This window comes from Telopea speciosissima, chromosome 9 (assembly GCF_018873765.1).
Source record: "Telopea speciosissima isolate NSW1024214 ecotype Mountain lineage chromosome 9, Tspe_v1, whole genome shotgun sequence".
Lineage (NCBI taxonomy): Eukaryota > Viridiplantae > Streptophyta > Magnoliopsida > Proteales > Proteaceae > Telopea > Telopea speciosissima.
Genome location: NC_057924.1, coordinates 8,717,642 through 8,739,732, shown reverse-complemented (window position 1 = coordinate 8,739,732; position 22,091 = coordinate 8,717,642). Strand labels below are relative to the sequence as shown.

Here is a 22,091-nt window from a genome sequence, read left to right as displayed (position 1 = left end):
ATGGCCTTCTCTGGTAACATTTCATCCCCATCCTCGATCACCAACCAAGTTTCTAGAAGAACATATATTTTCAGTACTAATTCTCCTCCTCACCACATGTCTGTTTCCGACAAATACAAATACAAATACAAATACAAATACAATGAAACTACCATCCAATCTCTCAACCTCGTCTCTAAACCCTCCCAAGACTATATGGCAAGAACTTCAACTCATCACTCCTCTAGCTATTTACATTTTATCATTTCCAACTAATATATACTTCCTTTCCTCTTGTAGGATGGGCTTCGGATTAAGCACGTAGAGAAGTGCATGGAAGTTAAGTGTACTCTGAACCAACTTCAAGATCCATTAGAGTGTTTGATCATGATTGATGCACTCCAACGCTTGGGCATCGATTATTACTTCGAACACGATATCAAAACAACCCTAGCCAACAAGCTAATTTGTGGAAGTAGCCAACATCATAATTTGCATGATGTTGCACTTCACTTCAGATTGTTGAGGCAATCTGGTTATTGGGTTCCTACAGGTGGGTTTTCTCTTAATTAAATTAAGATTAAATTTTTTTTTTTTTTTTTTTTTTAATAATAAGACGGTGAAGAGATACTAACCATTCACCAGTATATATTGATTGGTGGTGGTACATGGAACAGATGTGTTTAGTAGCTTCAAGGATAAGAAGGGACACTTCAAAGTAGAAGTAAGAGAAGACATTAGAGGATTGATGAGCTTATACGAAGCCTCGCACCTCGGATTCAAGGAAGAAGAGATTCTCGTTGAAGCACATGACTATGCTAGCATGCATCTTAATGCTTCCCTAATGAACCTCCAACCAAATTTAGCTAGAGCCGTAAAGGACACTATAGAGAATCCCTATCATATGAGCTTGGCTAGATTCCAAAGCAAACGCTGCTATCTCCAAAGTTTCCCTGGCACGTATGGATGGATGGGTCTCTTAGAGCAACTTTGGAAGATAGATTTTAATATTGTCCAATCCATACATCGACATGAGCTCCTTCAGATTTTTGAGTAAGTTACAGTACTGGTCGTTTTTTAATTTGTTTGATTTCTAAGCTAGAGTGCTCTAATTACATAATTTTTGGCATATGATCAGGTGGTGGAGAGAAGTGGGTCTATCAGCGGAGCTGAAGTTTGCTAGAAACCAACCATTAAAATGGTACATGTGGCCCATGATGGTCCTTCCGGATCCAAAGTTCTCAGAGCTTAGAATTGAGATGACGAAGATCATTTCACTTGTCTATGTGATAGATGATATTTTCGATGTTCGAGGGACATTGGACGAACTTGTTCTCTTTACTGATGCAATCAACAAGTAGGCATTAATGACGCTAGGTTTTATGGGGTCGTGATCTTCTATGGTGCACTGTCCGTAGCGGTCTGCACGCAATGTTCGCTTTACCATTGCCTGAGCGCTTTGCCTCGAGCAGGGGTAAGATGGACATTACACGCGACGATGTGTCTAGACACGCACAATGCGCCATAGAGGATCTATATTGGGTTTTATGTATCCAAAATAATCAACTTGTAAACAGTTTAGTATGATGATTTTACTAGATTATTTATTTATGGATTGGTTATTCTTCCTTGCAGATGGGAACCCACTGTCATTGAGCGACTACCAAACTACATGAAAATTTGTTTCAAGGTTCTTGACGAAATCACCAATGAAATTGCTGATAAGGTCCTTAGAGAACATGGGTGGAACCCATTACATGCACTCACTTAGGAAGGCGGTGAGCTTCAATTAACATTTTCGCCCCATCTAATCCTGAATGCAATAATACTAATGTTAACATGTTATGTGCCTAATGGGATCCACTCTAGTGTATGTATGATCGTTAGATTGAATCAGCCTAGAATAGAATAGGTTAAAAGGCTTGATTGACGTGTTTCGTCAGCTCTGGAACTGAAACTTTTGACGTTTCGATGAAGTACCTAACATAATCAACCTAATTTCCTATCTGTTTTGAGTGTAGTGGGGGAGCCTTTGTGATGCTTTTCTGGTGGAAGCAAAATGGTTTGCTTCAAAGCAGGTGCCCAAGGCGAATGATTACCTGGAGAATGGAGTGGTGAGCTCAGGAGTTCATGTGGTGTTACTTCATGGGTTTTTTCTCCTGGGCGAAGGAATAACTAAGGAGACTGTAGATCGGGTGGAACAGAGTCCAGGCCCAGCTCTCATGTCTTGCCCTGCCACAATTCTTCGTTTATGGGATGACTTGGGAAGTGCAGAGGTAATTAATAGAGTAGTGAGCTTGTTTAGCTTAATGTTGTCGATCAAATTTTCAATAATAGGTCACTAATACGGTTGGATTGATAAACAGGATGAGAAGCAAGACGGACATGATGGATCGTACTTGGAGTGCTACTTGAAGGAGCATAAGCAGGGCTCTTCAATGGAGAGTGCACGAAAACATGTTTTTGATTTGATTTCAGATTCATGGAAGCAACTCAACCGGGAAACCCTAGAATGGAACACTTTCTCACCCTCTCTTATGAGGGTCTCACTTAATTCTGCAAGGATGGTCAGGGTGATGTATGGTTATGATGATAATCAACGTCTTCCAGCTCTTGAAGAGTATATCAACTCATTGCTCCATGAGAGTATTCCTCTGTAATGGAAATGAAGCCATACTTGTGTTTCCCATCTCTCTCTCTCTCTCTCTGTCTGGGGTGTATCTTCTTGTCACTAAAATAGTGAAGCGAGAAATTATAATCTTATTCCCAAAAATCATTGTGAGTGTATGATATGAAGATGGTGGTGGTAGTATTGGGTATCTACATAGTAAAAGAAGATGATGATTTGGGGAAGATGAGGGCATTTTGATCTTTTCAAATTTAGCAAATAGGGTAGAACAATTAGATCTTTTTAAATTTTAGAAAAGATAGAACAAATGATAGTTTTGTCATTCTTTTAGCATTTAACGCCTGGTGTGGACTTAAATGGCTTTAAGGGAGAAAAGTGGGGTGGTACGTGAAAATTTCTGGGGTGATATGTTGACTTGTCAGAACCTTAGGGGCATGAGGAATATCGGGTGCATTTTAGGGGATACGCATATTTAACCCGAATTTGTCCGTAAGCAATTTGATCGTTGCAGTAATAGTATAGTACTGATGTGTGCAAGGAAATGGTTTTTAACCATTCAATTTCCAAGACACATACCTGATTTAATGTGAGAGACATTTGAAATGTTAGGGAAATGATTCTTAACCATTTATATATTTTCCAAAGAACAATACGTTTTTAATCGATCCTACAGAAGGACCACCACATGTTGCCATGTAGGGTTTGAATGTGTGGGAAATCAAGAATACAAATCCGCTAGAAGGTTGGAGAATATAAGGACGTCTGACATCCGATGGAGATGGGAAAGCCAACTGATTTGAGTGGTGGTTAGTTCTTTTTTCTTTTTGGGCGAATTTATCGAGGATATGGTTCTCCTCCAGCCACAGCTGGAGGATCTAGCCCAGTCAAAACAAGGGGGTGGTCATTTCACAGGGAGGCTGCCTGTGAAATGACCCAAACACCCTTCATTTGGCTGGGCTGGATCCTCCAACTCCCGCCCAGCTGGAGGAGTGGTTGAATGGACCTGGTTTTCCTCTAGTTATGGCAGGAGTTGGAGGATCCAGCCCAACCAAATGAGGGGTGTTTGGATCATTTCATAGGGTGGGGCCCGCTTATGAACTGACCCAAACACCACTGTTTTGGTTGGGTTGGATCCTCCATTTCCCATCATAGTTGAAGGAGAGCCAAATTGAATTTATTTATGAATTTAAATCTCAAAAGTGAGAGCCTGTAATTAGCATCAAAAATTAAAAAAGACAGTTGGGACGGGGACCTAGGTCAGTTACAACCAGAAATAACTTAAGTTGACAAGTCGAGAGTATTTGTCTATCAAAATAAATAAATAATGGGAGAATGTTTTCTATACCCGAGGCGTAGGTTGCGTCTAGACACATGGGGGTGGGTGCAATGACCACCCTGCCACCTTGTGTGGCAGACCCATGTGTTTGGGCGCAGCTTGTGCTGCGGCACAGAGAACATGAGCCCATAAATAAAACAAGTGGAGAGTAATTGCCCTTCCTTTATGTGATAAATATCTCTGCACTAGGGCGCAGGGTACGTCCAGACACATGGGGTGGCCGAAATGACAAACCCATACCCCTGTCAATGACGCAAATTCTGTCTTTATCCATCCCATGTGTTTGGGGGACCTTTATCTCCTGAGGTTCGCTGACTGGTATGATTGTGCGGTTTCTCTCATAGGAGAGCTAAAATGACCATTTCACCCCCTGACCGAACACATTGCCCGGATGGGGTCTACCCCCTTTTATTAGAGGTACTAGGGAACTGTAACGGGGGCAGGGGAACCATAGGTGATAAAAATTCTGTGTTTGGGTGCACCTTGCGCCCAAATGCGCTCACAGAGAACATGCTCCCTTTGTTTATTAAGTAATGTCCACTTCTTCTAGTGCACTGATCCATTACGGCTTTAATCATTGATGTACGAGTGGATCCCACACATACTAGTAGGTCAAGCAGAGGCTATAGTAGTCCTCCGATTCAGATTATTGGGATCCTTATAGCCTTTTCATGTGTACCACATGTTGGGAGTATCTCTCATAGATATAACTACCCTACCATTACTTACAGGGTAGGTCTTCCTAATTTTTCTTCTGTGCCTTTGTTAGAGAGACTTGGGGAGAGTTGACGTTTGACTACATGAGAATATTCTTTCTCTCAGCTAGTTTTCTGGAAGATACGAAGAATTATTGGATTTGAATCCTCTACAACACAGTTCAGTTGCTCGTCTTAACTGTGTAGACACAGGGTGGTGCACAAAGACCATTTTACCTTTGCCTGAGCACTTTGCACGGGTGGGGGAATTGAGAATTATTCCTCTATGAGAAACAAATCTTGCATTATAAATTAAGCCCCTCCCTTACTCCTGGAGACTCATCCCTCTCTCCTTCTATTCAATACTTTAAACTTAAATTTGTGGAGTTCATATGGCCTTCTCTAGTAACATTTCATCCCCTTCCACCATCACCACCCAAGTTTCTGCTAGAACATATGTTTCAAGTACTACTTCTCCTCCTCACACATCTGTTGCCTACAAATACAATGAAGCCACCATCCAATCCCTCAATCTTGTCGCTGAACCGTCACTCAATTTTATGGCAAGCACTGCAACTCATCACTCCTATACATTTTTCATTCTAATACTCCGCTTCAATATCAACTCACTTATGACTTATGTTTTTGTAGGATGTGCACGTAAAGAAGTGCATGGAAGTTAAGTGGACTCTGAATGAACTTCAAGACCCATTAGAGCATATGATCATGATTGACACACTGCAATGCTTGGGTATCAATTATCACTTCGAACAAGATATCAAAACAGCCCTAGCTAAGCATTATGGAAGCCTTAGTTCGGGCACGTTCTCGTTTGGGGATCATAATTTGCATGACATTGCACTCTACTTTCGATTGTGGAGGCAAGCTGGTTATTTGGTTCCTACAGGTTTGTTTTGCCCTAAATTAACAAACTCTATACTAAATTATGCAATTATTCTATGTAGATGATAGGGTTGTTGTCAGCCCAACTCAGAGCACTTGTGACAATGAAGTAGATGTGGGTTCAGTGGGGGACCTTTGGTTCTGATCTAGTCAACAATACTCGGAGATATCCAAGATCGGATGGCAGTGTTTTAGGCATTATTGATATGATGGCTTCTTCCATTGCTCCAACCAATCATAGTGGGAGATGGGTGGTTCCTCTCATTCCTCCCTATAATTCTAATGAGAAAGAAGATCAACTTTGTAATTGCGTGATTGGTTGTTTGGGATTGCTTTTGTCTTTTAGTTTCTCTTGGGTGATCTCCTTTAGGCTTTGGCTGGTGTTCTCATTCTCAGTTTGTGTTCTTTGGCTAATCATGTTATTTCCTTAATTATAAGATTTTTATCTATTGATTGGTGGTGCATGGAACAGATGTGTTTAGTAGCTTCAAGGATAAGAAGAGACACTTCAAAGTAGAACTAAGAGAAGACATAAGAGGATTGATGAGCTTATACGAAGCTTCGCACCTTGGATTCAAGGAAGAAGAGATTCTCGATGAAGCACATGACTATGCTTGTATGCACCTTAATGCTTCCCTCATGAACCACCAACCGCATTTAGCTAGAGCCGTAATGGACACCCTGGAGCTTGGCTAGATTCCAAAGCAAACGCTGCTGTCTCCAAAGTTTTCCTGGCCCATATGGATGGATGAGTCTCTTACAAGAACTTTGGAAGATGGATTTTAACATTGTTCAATCCATACATCGACATGAACTCCTCCTAATTTTTAAGTAAGTTGTTTTTTACAGTACTGGTCGTTTTTAATTTGTTTGATTTATAAGCTACAATAACACTAATTTCACAGTTTTTGGCATATAATCAGGTGGTGGAGAGAAGTGGGTCTATCACAGGAGCTGAAGTTTGCTAGAAACCAACCATTAAAATGGTACATGTGGCCCATGATGGTCCTTCCAGATCCAAAGTTCTCAGAGCTTAGAATTGAGATGACCAAAATCATCTCACTTGTGTATGGGATAGATGATATTTTCGATGTTCGAGGGACATTGGATGAACTTGTTCTATTCACTGCGGCAATCAACAAGTAGGCATTACTGACGTTAGGTCTTATGGGATCGTGATCTTCTATGGCACGCTGCCCATAGCGGCCTATGCGGCCAGACACATCATCACACACAATGTCTGCCTTACCCCTGCCCGAGCGCCTTGCCTAAGCAGGGGTGTCAAAAAAACCCGAGCAACCCGAACCCGCCCTAACCCGAAACTGAGCCCGAACATGACCAGGCCAGATTTAGTTTTTATTGGCCCTGGCAAGGCCGGGTCGGGTCTGGGTTGAGGCCTCGATCCTGGTAGGGTCTGATGAGCACATTTATGTGTGAAATCTTAGGGCATAAAACATACATTTTATCACATTGGACAGAGTTGCTTGGTGTTTTCTTGTGCGTTTCAGGTTTTTGGGCTATTTATTGATCCCTTTCTTTCTCTTCTTAGTTCCCCTTGTGCCAGATGAAGTAGATAAAACGGAAACCATCTGATAAGCCCTTCAATGACTGAACCCAAGTCTTTGTAGAGTCAAGCATGTTCTTCATCTCTTCCATGTAAGCACAAGATCAACTTCTTCCTTCTTCAATCCCCACCCAGCTGCGTGCTCGTCAAGCATGTTCTTCACCTCTGAAACTGCATCTTCACTAAATGGCACTTCCTGAAATTCTGCATTCCTCATCCTCTGAACCCATCTGCTCTTGGGTTCAAGCCGCTCCAGTCTTTGTACCTGGAAGAAGCTTGGAGCTGTTGGGTTGGCCGGAATGGCGGCAATGAAAGCAACGAAAGGAGGAGAAGAAGCCAAAAAAGAAGAAAATCAAGAAGAATAAAGAATTAGAGAGGAAAGAGGATTTGAAGAGGGCAAAGTTGGCATTTTATATTATATTATTTAACAATTTTTGGTTAATGACATTAGAAGAGGGCAAAGTTGGTATTTTACATTATATTATTTGACATCGACCACTCAAGGGGTGTGGCTGTATAATTTAGAAACACAAGGGATTACCCTATATTTAGGATAAACCTCAAGAGGTAGCGGCGTAATTTTCCCTTCTTTTTATTACAAACGACACGATTATTGAAGTTCAAGAGAATGACTGATTAAATCGAGACATCCAAAGAACTTAAATCTTGGGGTCGAGTGAAATTGGATCATACTGTTTTCAAAGTCATGCAAATAATGCCTTCATAAGGGAAGAGTCAACAATGCTATTAACCTCTATATGTAGAATAGAGGACACGGCACCGGGGGCCGGCTTGGAAAAATAAGACGGGTGCCCTAGATAAGGTGTGTCTTAGGTCCATGTCGTCCAGTGCACAGATCCATTACGGCTTTGATCCATACTCATCGGTCCACCCTTGTAGTCCGATTCAGATTACGGGAATATCCTTAATTATATCAGGTTCATGCATGCATGCATGCTACACGTTGTAACCGTTTTCTTCCCCCATTCACATCCTTAACTGTATCTTGTTTCCTTCCTCTCATCAATTCTGCAATTCTACGACCTTACGTAGAACATTTTTCTTCCCCTTCATTTAAAGAGGGACATAGAGTAGACTGATTTGACCATTGACCTGATAATAATTAGGGACGTAAATAAATTGGATTCAGTTGGGATAGTGTCATATTCGCATCCGCATTTGATTAGTTTTCGGATGGATTCGGATAGTCCTAAATGGATACGGACACGGATATGATCAGATATTTTATCGGTTTACATGTAAATATATATAGCTTTTCAGATAGCTATAGCTTATCCGTATTCGAATCTGTTTAGTTTTCTGACAGATTCGGATACTGCTAAACGGATACGGATACCCGATACGAAAATGGATTTCTCCTAGTTGCGTGGAAAATGACCCGATAGTACTACTTGGCATTATAAATTAAGCCCCTCCCTTACTCCTTAGGAGACTCAACTCTCTCTCTTTCTCTCCCTCTTTTCTTTTACTTCAAACTGAACATTTTGGAGTACGTTCATTCACATGGCCTTCTCTGGTAACATTTCATCCCCTTCCTCGATCACCAACCAAGTTTCTGGAAGGACATATGTTTCCAGAACTAATTCTCCTCCTCACATGTCTGTTTCCTACAAATACAATGAAGCCACCATCCAATCTCTCAACCTCGTTTCTAAACCCTCACAAGACTATATGGCAAGAACTTCAACTCATCACTCCTCTGGCTATATACATTTTTTTCATTTCCAACTAATATATACTTCCTTTCCTCTTGTAGGATGGGCTTCGGATTAAGCACGTAGAGAAGTGCATGGAAGTTAAGTGTACTCTGAACCAACTTCAAGATCCATTAGAGTGTTTGATCATGATTGATGCACTCCAACGCTTGGGCATCGATTATTACTTCGAACACGATATCAAAACAACCCTAGCCAACAAGCTAATTTGTGGAAGTAGCCAACATCATAATTTGCATGATGTTGCACTTCACTTCAGATTGTTAAGGCAATCTGGTTATTGGGTTCCTACAGGTAGGTTTTCTCTTAATTAAATTAAGATTAATTTTTGTTTTGTTTTTTTAATAATAAGACGGTGAAGAGATACTAACCATTCACCTGTATCTATTGATTGGTGATGGTTCATGGAACAGATGTGTTTAGTAGCTTCAAGGATAAGAAGGGACACTTCAAAGTAGAAGTAAGAGAAGACATTAGAGGATTGATGAGCTTATACGAAGCTTCACACCTCGGATTCAAGGAAGAAGAAGAGATTCTCGATGAAGCACATGACTATGCTCGGATGCATCTTAATGCTTCCCTAATGAACCTCCAACCAAATTTAGCTAGAGCTGTAAAGGACACCCTGGAGAATCCCTATCATATGAGCTTGGCTAGATTCCAAAGCAAATGCTGCTATCTCCAAAATTTCCATGGCACGTATGGATGGATGGGTCTCTTACAGCAACTTTGGAAGATGGATTTTAATATTGTCCAATCCATACATCGACATGAACTCCTTCAGATTTTTAAGTAAGTTACAGTACTGGTCGTTTTTTAATTTGTTTGATTTCTAAGCTAGAGTACTCTAATTACAAAGTTTTTGGTATATATGATCAGGTGGTGGAGAGAAGTGGGTCTATCAGAGGAGCTGAAGTTTGCTAGAAACCAACCATTAAAATGGTACATGTGGCCCATGATGGTCCTTCCGGATCCAAAGTTCTCAGAGCTTAGAATTGAGATGACGAAAATCATCTCACTTGTCTACGTGATAGATGATATTTTCGATGTTCGAGGGACATTGGACGAACTTGTTCTCTTTACTGATGCAATCAACAAGTAGGCATTAATGATGTTAGGGTTTCTTTAATTAATATAGAGAACTAAAACAATTTAGTTGTTAGGGACTAGGCCGGGTAGAACTCATCCTTAAAAACTAACCAATTAAGAAGAGGGGAGAGGAATTTTATCACCTCAAGTCCATTTCAATGCACCTAACCTAAAAGGTGCATCGGGTAGTGCACCTTGAAGTGGTTTTGTTTAAAACACTCCTCCGAGTGCAAGTGCAGCAGACTTGAGAGGATAAAGGTCCGACGAGAGATGGTATGCAAGTACCTATATGTCTCCACATCAAGTTATTCACATCCAATGTGAAATTATTACTTCCATCTTTCCCGTAGAACCCTAAAATTAATATGGTGATTCAACTAGATTATTGATTAACGTAATGAATAATATTCTTTCATGTAGATGGGAAGCCACTGCCATCGAGCGACTACCAAACTACATGAAAATCTGTTTCAAGGTTCTTGACGAAATCACCAATGAAATTTCTGATGAGGTCCTCAAAGAACATGGGTGGAACCCCGTACATTCACTTAGGAAGGCGGTGAGCTTCAATTAATTCTTTACCCCCACCCAACCCTGAATGCAATAATTAATGCTAATGTGGAACCTTAACCTAACCTTAACCTAATTCCCTATCTGCTTTTGTGTAGTGGAGGAGCCTTTTTGATGCGTTTCTGGTGGAAACAAAATGGTTTGCTTCAAAGCAGGTGCCCAAAGCAGAGGATTACCTGGAGAATGGGGTGGTGAGCTCAGGAGTGCATGTGGTGTTACTTCATGGGTTCTTTCTCCTTGGCGAAGGTATAACTAGGGAGACTATAGATCGGGTAGAACAGAGTCCAGGCCCAGCTCTCATGTCTTGCCCGGCCACAATTCTTCGTTTATGGGATGACTTGGGAAGTGCAAAGGTAGTACGAGTAGTGATTATCGAGCTTGTTTAGCTTAATCTTGTCTACCAATTTTTAGTAATTGGTCACTAATTAATATGGATTGGTAAACAGGATGAGGAGCAAGATGGTCATGATGGATCATACTTAGAGTGCTACTTGAAGGAACATAAGCAGGCCTCTTCAATGGAGAGTGCACGAAAACATGTTTTTGATTTGATTTCAGATTCATGGAAGCAACTCAACCGGGAAACCCTAGAATGGAACACTTTCTCACCCTCTCTTATGAGGGTCTCACTTAATTCTGCAAGGATGGTCAGTGTGATGTATGGTTATGATGATAATCAACGTCTTCCAGCTCTTGAAGAGTATATCAACTCATTGCTCCATGAGAGTATTCCTCTGTAATAGAAATGAAGCCATACTTGTGTTTCCTCTCTCTCTCTCTGTCGATCTCTCTTTTTTAATGTTCCTTGTCTTATTATTAGAAGTCATTTAATGTAAGGAATAAAAAAGGGTAAGTAATATGATGCCACTTCAATGCACGGAAGATAATGAAAATTTAGATTTTACTGTTTGAAGTATTTATTTTTTTCTTTTAAAATCCTGGTTATGTTTATTTTGATCGAAGGACAAATGTTTTTCCGGAATTTCATTCAATTGTAAAAGAACTACCAACCTTGTAAGATTCAGGCGGTTTCCAGGAATATAATGACTTTTGGTGAAGGTGATGGGTCCCACATACATGGTAAAAATTCCATGTACTATCCCTACTTTACCCCCTTAAAATGCATCTAATATTCCTCATATCCCCTAAGGTTCATGAAAATGGCAGGGGTAGGATTCATGTTGGTGCCGTGGTTCAGAATAGGGAAGATAGTGATACAATGTCAGGTGTATCTATCACGGGTGTGAACACGAGCGTGCTGGAGGTGGGTGGTGGTGATGGTGGTAGTATTGAGTATCTACATTGCAAAAGAAGATGAAGATTTGAGGAAGATGAGGGCATTTTGATCTTTTCAAATTTTAGCAAATAGGTCACAGTAATTAAGTCTTTAAATTTTAGAAAATATAAAAGAAAGGATAGTTTAATCATTTTTTAGCATTTAACGTCTGATATGGACTTATTTATCAGACGTTAAATGACTTTAAGAGGGTAAAATAGAAATGATATGTGGACCTTTTAAGGATGATACATGAACTTATCATAACCTTAAGGGGTATGAAAAATATTGAATGCATTTTAGGGGATACACGTATCTAACCTAAAAACAAATGGTTCATTTCTTTCTTCCCAGTTCCCACCAACAGTAGAAATTTTGTTCATACACGTGTAGCATGAATGTCCTGGTACAAGGCTGCCAGACAAGATAATGAAATATATTTTGTCGAACCCAGTACGGAAAAAAAAGAGGTTACAAACTTAATTAGCTCAGCCCAATCTCACCCTCAAGTCTAAAAACGACTCTTCACTTTGTTTTCCTGAGAGAGCGACCGAACAGTGTTTCCATTAGAACGCTGACATGCTTGTATCCTTCGGCCACTCCTATCTCACTGGCCCCTCACTTTCACATACATGTTTTAACTTTCTGGCATGGTCCAGCTCGGACCCCAGCCCTAACCCCCAACCACCCTTGACTATGGCCTTCACTTGGTTGCCAGCGCGGATAAATCAATTGAAAAAAAAAATAATTCGATTAATCTTGGGAGGATGAAAATCTAACACGAATTATAACAACTCTCTTAAGTGAATTGTACCGTGATGCAATTTACAGGGGCATTGGGCAGTGCACTGCACTTTGAGATAGATAAAAATTCGTATTATAGTTGATTCTATATCAATATCAGTTCGATCTAAGATACTTGTTCGGTGATGAATCATTATCCTCTATTGTTACAGCATGGTGCTGTATTGCATTGTGCGGTGTTGTAGAAGTCATGTGGCACAGCGGACCCCACAAAGTGTACATGGCCTCTGCAACGCCGTACGATGCAATAGAGCACCGTACAATTACAGCATAGGATAAAAATTCTTCGGTGATACAAAAATCAAAGAGGGTAAAATAGTTCTAAAAAAATAATGTGTCAAAATCAAAGGGAACAGAAACGTCCGATACAGTCAATCCGTATCGGTTTATCACTATCAATATTGTGATATCTTGAACTAATTAAATCTTTGGTGATGTCATTGGAGTGGTGCTGGCGTTAGAAACTTTGAAACGTTCTAAGGCTAGGCAATGTGTTACGTCTGTTGTTGTCATTCTGAGTTTGAAATTTGAATACTCAATTGGTTTTATACCTCTACATATCACTCTCACAGTGAGAGTCTCACAATGAGCTGGAATTCAACACTACAATGATCTGTGGAATAAAAGGTTTCTCCTTTCCCTATCACTATGTTGATGGGGGAGTTGCAAAGCTTGATACCCTTACCACATGTGGAGTAGGAGTAGCTACGATGATACAACTGCATTTGGACTTGGATTTTTTGTGGCCTGGGGTTGAACGGTCATTGTGCTACGTTCAATTCACAGGCTGCCTCGTGGATTTGATGCAAATCCAATTGTTGATAGATAGTGACCTGACATTTTTGAATGTTGAACGTAGTTTTGAATTTTGAATTGAGCTTGTCTCCATGTGGCGGCCTGTGAGTTGAGCACAACACGATGGCTGCTCAACCCCAGGCCGCAGAGGATCCAAATCCACTGCATTCCCTATCAGATTTCTCTTCATACAAATGGTTTATTTTGGAATTTGATTCTATTATGACAAATGATTCATGGATGGTGATAGATTTCCTCAAGTAGAGTTGACTCACTTCAAATCAAAGCTTGCTCACTCTATCGTCTACCCGACATGGTCTCTATGAGAATAATGATTTCTCAATGAATCCTCTTCTCAGGGTAATGGGCTTTCTAGTTAACCACCTTAAAGTGTAAATAATAAGTGAATCTATTAGCACTTGGGCCTAATTATGGGAGAGGCATTAATTATTTTCTATAACAGGATTGATCATTGCTTTCATTCTATAAATTGGTAGCAATGCAATAACTTGGTAACCCTAGCCTTGCAGAGAAGAGAACAGACAAGATCAACTAACAAAGTCTAAGTGCTAGAGAATCGTCTCCTTCAAATGATATGGATCCAAGTATGGGTTCATTATCAAATTTTTTATTGTCGTATTTTGATGTTCAATGCTGCTAGTCATGTTGATTATGTAGTTTAATTCTAACATGATCTTCGTTTTTTGTCATTTTTTTTTTTTTTTGGTGATTATAAAATGTATTAAAGCCCCAAAGGAAAATAAAAGTCCATTAAGGACCACAACACAAGCCCATAAGGTCATCACGAAACAAGGAGACAAAAGCCCACATGGGCATGTCCAATGCAACACAAGCCCACATGGGCTTAAAACAATAGCAATGAAGCCCATATGAAAGAAGAAGGGCAACAAAGACAATTCCAGGTAGGGTCCCCCAAAACCCTAGATATCAAATCTCAAAACTATAACTTCCTAGCCGCCAAGATGAAGTCAGGGAACCAGGCAGGCGACCAAGCGGTGGTAGGTTGCAAGCACCGGTGATGCAGACAACAATGGTAGAGGTGCTGATGAACGAAGGAGAAGCCGAACCGAACGAGCAGTTGATGGAGAAGCTTGCCTAGTGAAGCGGCTACTGAGTAGGTGCTGCCAAATTGAGCCTGGGATTCGATGGGGTGTCAACCAAGAAGGGTCGGCAACCAAGGGAACGACAGGCCTAGCAGAAGAGATGACCTGCCAGGTGGTGATCCTACAGAACGAGCAACCAGTGACTACAGTTCGAAAGGCTTCAACCAGCGCAGATAGTACCAAACATAAGAAGAAAAAGTGGAGAAAGGGGGAGGGAGGAAGAAGAAGAAGAAGAAAGAGAGGAAGAGAGAAGGAGAAAGGAGAAGGGGGGCAGCAGCCAGCCATACGGCCAGGGTTTTGTCATTCTTATTTTTCTCTTTTAGTAAGTAAAGTTGTAGAAAATAATGAAAGTTTATCTCTTGTAGGAAGATTCCCAAGTTAATTAAATGGACTCGGTTTTATTTACATATTTATACAAAACTATGAAAAAATCAAAGTTTTTAATGGTTTCAGGTTGTTATCTGTTTCTTATAGGGGTAGATCGATTTGGTTTTGGTTTTGGTGCGGTTTTTTAGCTTATTTCGGTTTTGGTATCGGATTCTTTTGATTTTCGGTTTGTTTTCAAGATTGTAATACCCCAATTTAAAACATGTTCATTAATACATCGATTCGATTGGTCCAAGTCATTTCAGTTCGAATTGATTTACTCGGTTCAATTCCAATTTTTACACCCCTAATCGAGTTATTGAAAAAACATAAATGTTGAAGCCAAGAAGTGAAATTGGATCATACTATTTTCCAAATTATCGGTAGTGCACGCCTTCCCTGATTTCTAGGGTATGAATAAAATGACACTCTAACGAAAGGGATTATTCATTATTTCAAGTTCGCGCCTAGGGTTGGGGGCTGTAGGAACATGGATTGTAGCCAAATTGTTTCCTGGAAGGACAAAACAGAAAACTGCCGTATGTATCATCAACAATAGAGGAGACGGGAACTGAAAAGGGAGGGGGGCGGAGGAGCGTATTGGAGGAGTTGTCGTGGAGTGAAATAAGTTCTTTGTTGTTGGATTCTTTCAAATCTGTTCAAGCAATCAAAAAGGTGTGACCTAGGACTCTAGGAGACCCGAATGATAATAAAGGAATGGAAACAATAGGGATGACCTAGAAATGGTGTGATCCATCACAAAAAAATAAGAAATGATGTGACGTAGGGAAAATTATCCTCTCTAATTTCCTATAGCTCGGCAATACCGCAGTGCTACTATGGATGTTGTGACATGGGCAGTTCAGACTTACAACGGTTCAAGCTCATTGACTATGGTGAGCTCAGACTGTTGGATATCCGAACTGCTACGTGTCGGACATCCACACTAGTACTGCCGCACTACCGAGCCACAGGGATAACGGATAGCCATAGTCTCCCCAATAGTCAGAGAACTGAAAAGTCGAGATTAGTTCGTTTGTTAGCAACGTACATGTCGTCCAGTGCACAGATCCATTACGGCTTTGATCTTTACTGTACGTTTGGGATCCATTCTCAGATCCTATACACGTCGATCAACCCGAGCTGTCTGATTTAGATTATGGGAAAATCCTTATATCCTGTTCACGCATGCATGCTACACGTTGTAATCGTGTTTTACATAGCATTTTTTAGCTCTCTCTTTCCTTGCTTACTTTAGGGTAGGTTATCCTTATCAATTCTGCAATTCTACAACCTTACCTACGAAAATTTTTCTTCCCCTTAGACAAACTTGAGGAGATTTGACGATTGACCTGAGAATAATCTGCCCATGAGAAACTAATTTTTCATGGGAAGATGTAAGGGTGTCAATAGGCCGATTCGGTTTGGTTCGGGTTTTTGCGATTTCGATGAGTTTAAGGGAAATCAAAACCAAACCAATAAAGACTTTTCGGTTTCGATTCGGATTGGACTCGGGTTCAGTTCGGTTTGTGATATCGGTTTTAATTTGGTTTGATTCGATTTGAAACCTGGGTATAGGCTGGTTTTAGATAGGAATTAAGTAGAGTTTTTAGGGTTTGGGGGTTGGTTTTAGTGTTCGGTTTGAGTTCGGTCCTATCGGGTAGGACAATCGGTGGCCCGTCGGTTTAGCCGGAACTGAGTAGAAAAAGAATTGTGTTCAAACCCAAAACCCGAAGCCGAATCGTTAAGGGATCGATACGGTTTGGATCAGGCTCGATCGGGTTGGGCCGAGCCAATTTTACCGGTTCAGTTTAGGTTTTGACAGCCTTAGACAGATGTGATAATACTACTACAATACTACATTATAAATTAAGCCCCTCCCTTACTCCTGGAGACTCATCTCTCTCCCCCTTTTTTTTAACCCGAATATTCTCTAGGACCCGGGGCAGCCCCTAGACTTTTATTAAAATTCAGGAATAGAAAGAAACTACATTGGGGGGGACATTCCCGCCTTACCCCAACCCTTGCCATAAAGGCTAAGAGCACCCAATTCTCACAAGCTCAAACCCCCCCACTTTAAGTTCTTATTACAGGGAGACCTATCGCATCCTCTTGGGTTATCCTTTGAAGTTCACGTGGGAATTCATTGTGGAGTTCATTCATGTGGCTTTCTCTGCTAACATTTCATCCCCTTCCACAATCACTACTGCTCCTCCTCACACGTCTGTTGCCTACAATTACAATGAAGCCGCCATCCAATCCCTCAACCCTCCCAAGACTATATGGCAAGTACTGCAAATCATCACTCCCTTTTCATTTGAACTAATACTTCCTTTGGTATTGACTCACTTATATATCTCTTGTAGGATGGACTTCGGATTAAGCACGTAGAGAAGTGTATGGAAGCTAAGTGGACTTTGAATGAACTCCAAGATCCATTAGAGCGTATGATCATGATTGACACACTGCAACGCCTAGGCATTGATTATCACTTTGAACAGGAAATCAAAGCAATCCTAGCCAAGCTTTATGGAAGTAGCCTTAGTTCGGGCACTTTCCCTTTTGTCAAGCTTTATGGAAGTAGCCTTAGTTCGGGCACTTTCCCTTTTGTCGATCACAATTTGCATGACATTGCACTCCACTTCCGATTGTTAAGGCAAGCTGGTTATTGCATTCCTATAGGTGGGTATTGCCCTTTTTTTTTTTTTTTGCTAAAAATTCATGTATATTAAGAGGAATAAAAAATCAAAGCATACAAGGAGCTTCGAGAAAGACAAACACCCCAGAAAAAAAAAATTCCCCACCTTTGGCATCACCATCAGAAAGGGAAACAAAAGAAATACAAAAACACAATTATGGATAAACCAATCTGAACCTTGATTTGATTTGAGAACCCACAAGAAGCTCATCCTGAACAAGGCGGTATTGTCCTAAACAATGCTCTAACAAGTAGGGTGTGAGCTTATTCAAATAAACCAAAGATGTCAAGTTTCGTCCGTAAAATTATTTTATCTCCTTTTTTTCCTATCATATTTTCTCTCTTTCTAATTAACCATTTGGTGGTGCATGGAACAGATGTGTTTAGCAGTTTCAAGGATAAGAAGGGACACAATTCAAAGTAGAACTAAGAAAAGACATAAGAGGAATGATGAGCTTATATGAAGCTTCGCACCTTGGATTCAAGGAAGAAGAGATTCTCGATGAAGCAAATGACTATGCTCGCATGCACCTTAATGCTTCCCTGATGAACCTACAACCGCATTTAGCTAGAGCCGTAAAGGATACCTTTGAGAGTCCCTATCACTTGAGCTTGGCTAGATTCCAAAGCAAACGCTATCTCCAAAGTTTCCATGGCACATACGGATGGATGGGTCCCTTACAACGACTTTGGAAGATGGATTTTAGAAATGAAATTCTTCAGACTTTTAAGTAAGTTAAAATACTGGTTGAAATTGTACGTGGATCATTTATTCTTTAATCTTTTTAGAATGATGGTATATATTCTTAGAAAATTTTGGCCTAAGCCTATAGTTATCCTTAACTTTGACAATGTTGGAGGTGGAATCTGATAATTTTAATAGTAAAACTTCTTGTGACACTCTTGGAAAGTTGGTTTTCAGTGCAGTGATTTACTATATCTGATAGAAAAAATATAAAAGAAGATGGACATCCTCCTCTCATACCATTAAACAGATCTAGGACCCAATTTCTTTCTTGATTAAAAATAAAATTCTTCACAATTGTGTTATTTGCCTTGACACTCAGAGGAATATATATGCATCTTGCCACTTCATGGGTCCTCCCCTTTTTCTCTCACCTCCCCTAGTTTTTGTGAGTTCGGTTTCTCTATACGTACCAATGGGTGAACATATATGTAAGACTCAACCACCTATCCTATTTTTGCCATTTACAAGGGGAGGAAGGGTTTTTATAGAAATAAAATCTAAAATATGATTGGCTCTGAGATGTATGTTCACCTGCGCTTGTATGTGGAGATGATCTATTCTTGTTTTTGTTGTATCATCACCAACTTTTTTGTTTTTGCCTTCTTTAATATATTTCTATTCAATGAAAAAAAAAAAAAAAAGGCCGTAATAGTAATTTCATAGTTTTTGGCATATGATTAGATGGTGGAGAGAATTGGGACTATCACAGGAGCTAAAGTTCGCTAGAAACCAACCACTAAAATGGTACATGTGGGCCATGGTGGTCCTTCCAGATCCAAAGTTCTCAAAGCTTAATTAGAATCGAGTTGACGAAAATCATCTCACTTGTCTACGTGATAGATGATATTTTCGACGTTTGAGGGACATTGGACGAACTTGTTCTCTTCACTTGGATCAAACATGGTCGTTGTGTGAAAGTGTCCCATATGCTGATTCCCTTATTCCCTTCATGCACAGCTCCTTCAAACTACCACACAATACGTCGTAAGTATCATATCATTCATTGTTATATTCTCATAAGGTTGCCGCGGGGGGGGGGGGGGGGTAATTCATTTGGACTGAACCTGGTATGCTGAGGAAGCTGTTCCAAAGACAAATCCTTCTAGCCTCAGAGTTTGTAAACTGAATTTCTTGCCCATTGCACCATTTGTAGAGATTTCCCCAACGGCTACTTGTCACAACAGTTTCGTCCAGTGCTATGCTGTTCGCATGGTTAACGATCGTAGCATTGGTTGTATTATGGATCTTTATGTAATATGTAGTAATATTCTGATTAGCGTTTAGTTTTTTTGCCATTTGTAAAAAGAGAGTCGATCTCTTTCATGGTTTTAGTGCACGGTATCAGAACAGGTATTGGTAACCTGCAAAATCGATACAGTATCAGCCTGGTTCGGCTGTATCGAGCAAAATTACCACTGAATCTCCTTAAGGAATGAGTTATCTGACCATTTTACCCCTTGTTCGTACCATGCTACTGATACGGTATCGGTATCGGTATCGGTGACTAGCAAAGCCGGTATGTATCACCCATTACGGGTGATACGATACCGATACTTAGAACCATGATCTGTTCGAAGAAGAACGATGAAGATGAAATTTTGAATAAAAAATTAATTAAATAGAAAGATTGAAGAATAAACAAAAAAAAAAAATAACCGAATGGAGTAAAAAACTGGAGAGAGTAAAAGCGGGTGGGTGCTTTGTAGAAGATGACTGGTAGATTAAATAGATTAGCAGGTTACTAGGTGAAAAGGAAGGACAATCTGGGTATTTAAAAACATGTGGGTAGAAGGAGATGTAAAAGTTTAAAAGCAGGGTAGTTTCAGAAAAGAAGTGTAGCTTGCCCAGATAGCTAATTAACAGTGTAGGGTAGTGATAGCAATTGCCCCTTAATCAGATCTTGGACATGAAATTAGAAATAAAATGTTCCTTAATTAACAGCGTAGCTTGCCCAGATAGCTAATAGAAGTAGACATCTTTGCCTATTCATGGGATCTTCGTCTTATTTCTCTCTCCCCCCTCACCCCCATAATTTTGTTGTATTATCTTTGCTCCTTGAGTCCTTGTTTCCTCCTCTCCCCTCTTCCCCAATTTTGTTGTATCCTCTTTGATTTGCTGTTTGGTCCCTCCCCACTTTGTTGTTGCTTGTTTTTAGTCCCTTCAACTAGGATCTCTTCTTTGGTGGGATAGCCTTAATGGCTTTTGGTGTTTTCTCTTTTAGGCCCTGTTTGTTTTAGAGGAGAAGGTGGGATGGGATTGTCAGGAAGATGGGACCCACATGTTGGTGGGATTTTGTTGGAGTAAAAATGTTGAGGTGAAGTTACTTTTTCTATGAACATTAACCAAAAGGGATGAAATTTTGAGCTACCATATCAGCAGACAAAACAATTAATAATGTCTATTGAGCTTTTGTAAGTTCACCATTCCAAATTAACCAAACAAGATTAGGGTGGGATTTTGAAGTGCCACATCAGCATTTTCCCACCCCACCTAAACAAACGGAGCATTTCTCCACTATATCAGTGCCCAAACCGGCATTCACTCGATTATCTTCCAAAAAACCTCCATCCGATTGAAACTGATTAACCAAATCCCCCTCCTCCGTATGCCTGCATTGTTATCCACGACACTTACAGTTCAATCCTATGTTGTCAATTGTAAATGCGGACATCAAAATAATAATGAAGTCGTTATTACAATTATGCGTATAACAAAATTTGTCTTTCTGGAGGTGTTTTTGGGATGAACTTGAAGTCTTGTCTCAAACAGGGTTGGGGGAATCGGATCAGCTGACTCACCTGATTCGAATCAAGATTGGCCCATTTCTTACACCTTTTATTTTTTTAAGTTGGTGATAAATCATGTTTGATAATGGGCTAAAACAGTCATTGTATAGGCTTGGATTAGTGGAAATGTATTGATTGGTGGATTTGGTTGGATCGAGCCCAATATAGGAAGTGAACTTTTCAGTTAATGCCGTAAAATATAAGTTAATGATATGTGAGTCTATTAACAATTGGCCTTATTATGGGAGAGACATTAGTTGTGCTCTATTACAAGTAGTCTCTGCTCTTAGTCTATAAATTTGTAGCAATGCCCATTAGTAGCTAACCTTAGCCGTCATAGAAAAGAGAAAATACAAGATCAACTAAGAAGGCCGGTTTGAGAGCAAGAGCATCTTCTCATTATCATATATTTGATTAATTGTTGTGTTTTCTTGTTCAATGGTTCTCGCCATGTTGATTGCTTAGTTTAATTCTTACATGATTTTTATTTTTTATCGTTAACAGTAGAAAATCAATAAAGTTTATCAGTTCACTACAAGAAAAAGGGTCTGTCGCGGCATTTTTAGACGGACATTAGCGGCATTTATCGATAAACGCAGTCATATAGGAATATTCGACGGCGTTTACTAACAAACGTCGGTATATAAAGTATAATACGTAGAAATCATGGCGTTTATATGTAATCGCCGCTACACATACATCTTTGGAGGCGTTTGGTTTGAACTGCCGGGGTATGTAACAATACAACGGCATTTATTTATAAACGCCGTAGTATCATAAATCGTTGGGGGCGTTTGAATTGCCGGGGTATGTAACAATACAAATAAACGCCGTAGTATCATAAATCTTTGGGGGCGTTTGTTCTGAATTGCCGGGGTATGTAACAATACAGCAACGTTTATTTGTAAATGTCGTAGTATCATACTATATTTATCCCCTACATATGTATTTTCGGGCGTTTAGTAAAAAATGCCGTTATATGGGGTACAATAT

General features: G+C 40.1%; 1 protein-coding gene and 1 pseudogene across 1 annotated transcript; both read left to right on the top strand.

Annotated features, from left to right (window-relative positions):
• Positions 1 to 2,642, top strand: LOC122638604 (annotated as a pseudogene).
• Positions 2,643 to 8,888: 6,246 nt separating this feature from the next.
• LOC122639517 ((3S,6E)-nerolidol synthase 1-like) lies at positions 8,889 to 11,241 on the top strand. The gene is made up of 6 exons (XM_043832383.1): positions 8,889 to 9,136; positions 9,256 to 9,634; positions 9,722 to 9,940; positions 10,352 to 10,490; positions 10,600 to 10,854; positions 10,948 to 11,241. Exons 1-6 carry the CDS (start codon positions 8,917 to 8,919, stop codon positions 11,239 to 11,241), a joined length of 1,506 nt encoding a protein of 501 aa, XP_043688318.1. The 5' UTR covers positions 8,889 to 8,916.
• Positions 11,242 to 22,091: the final 10,850 nt, after the last annotated feature.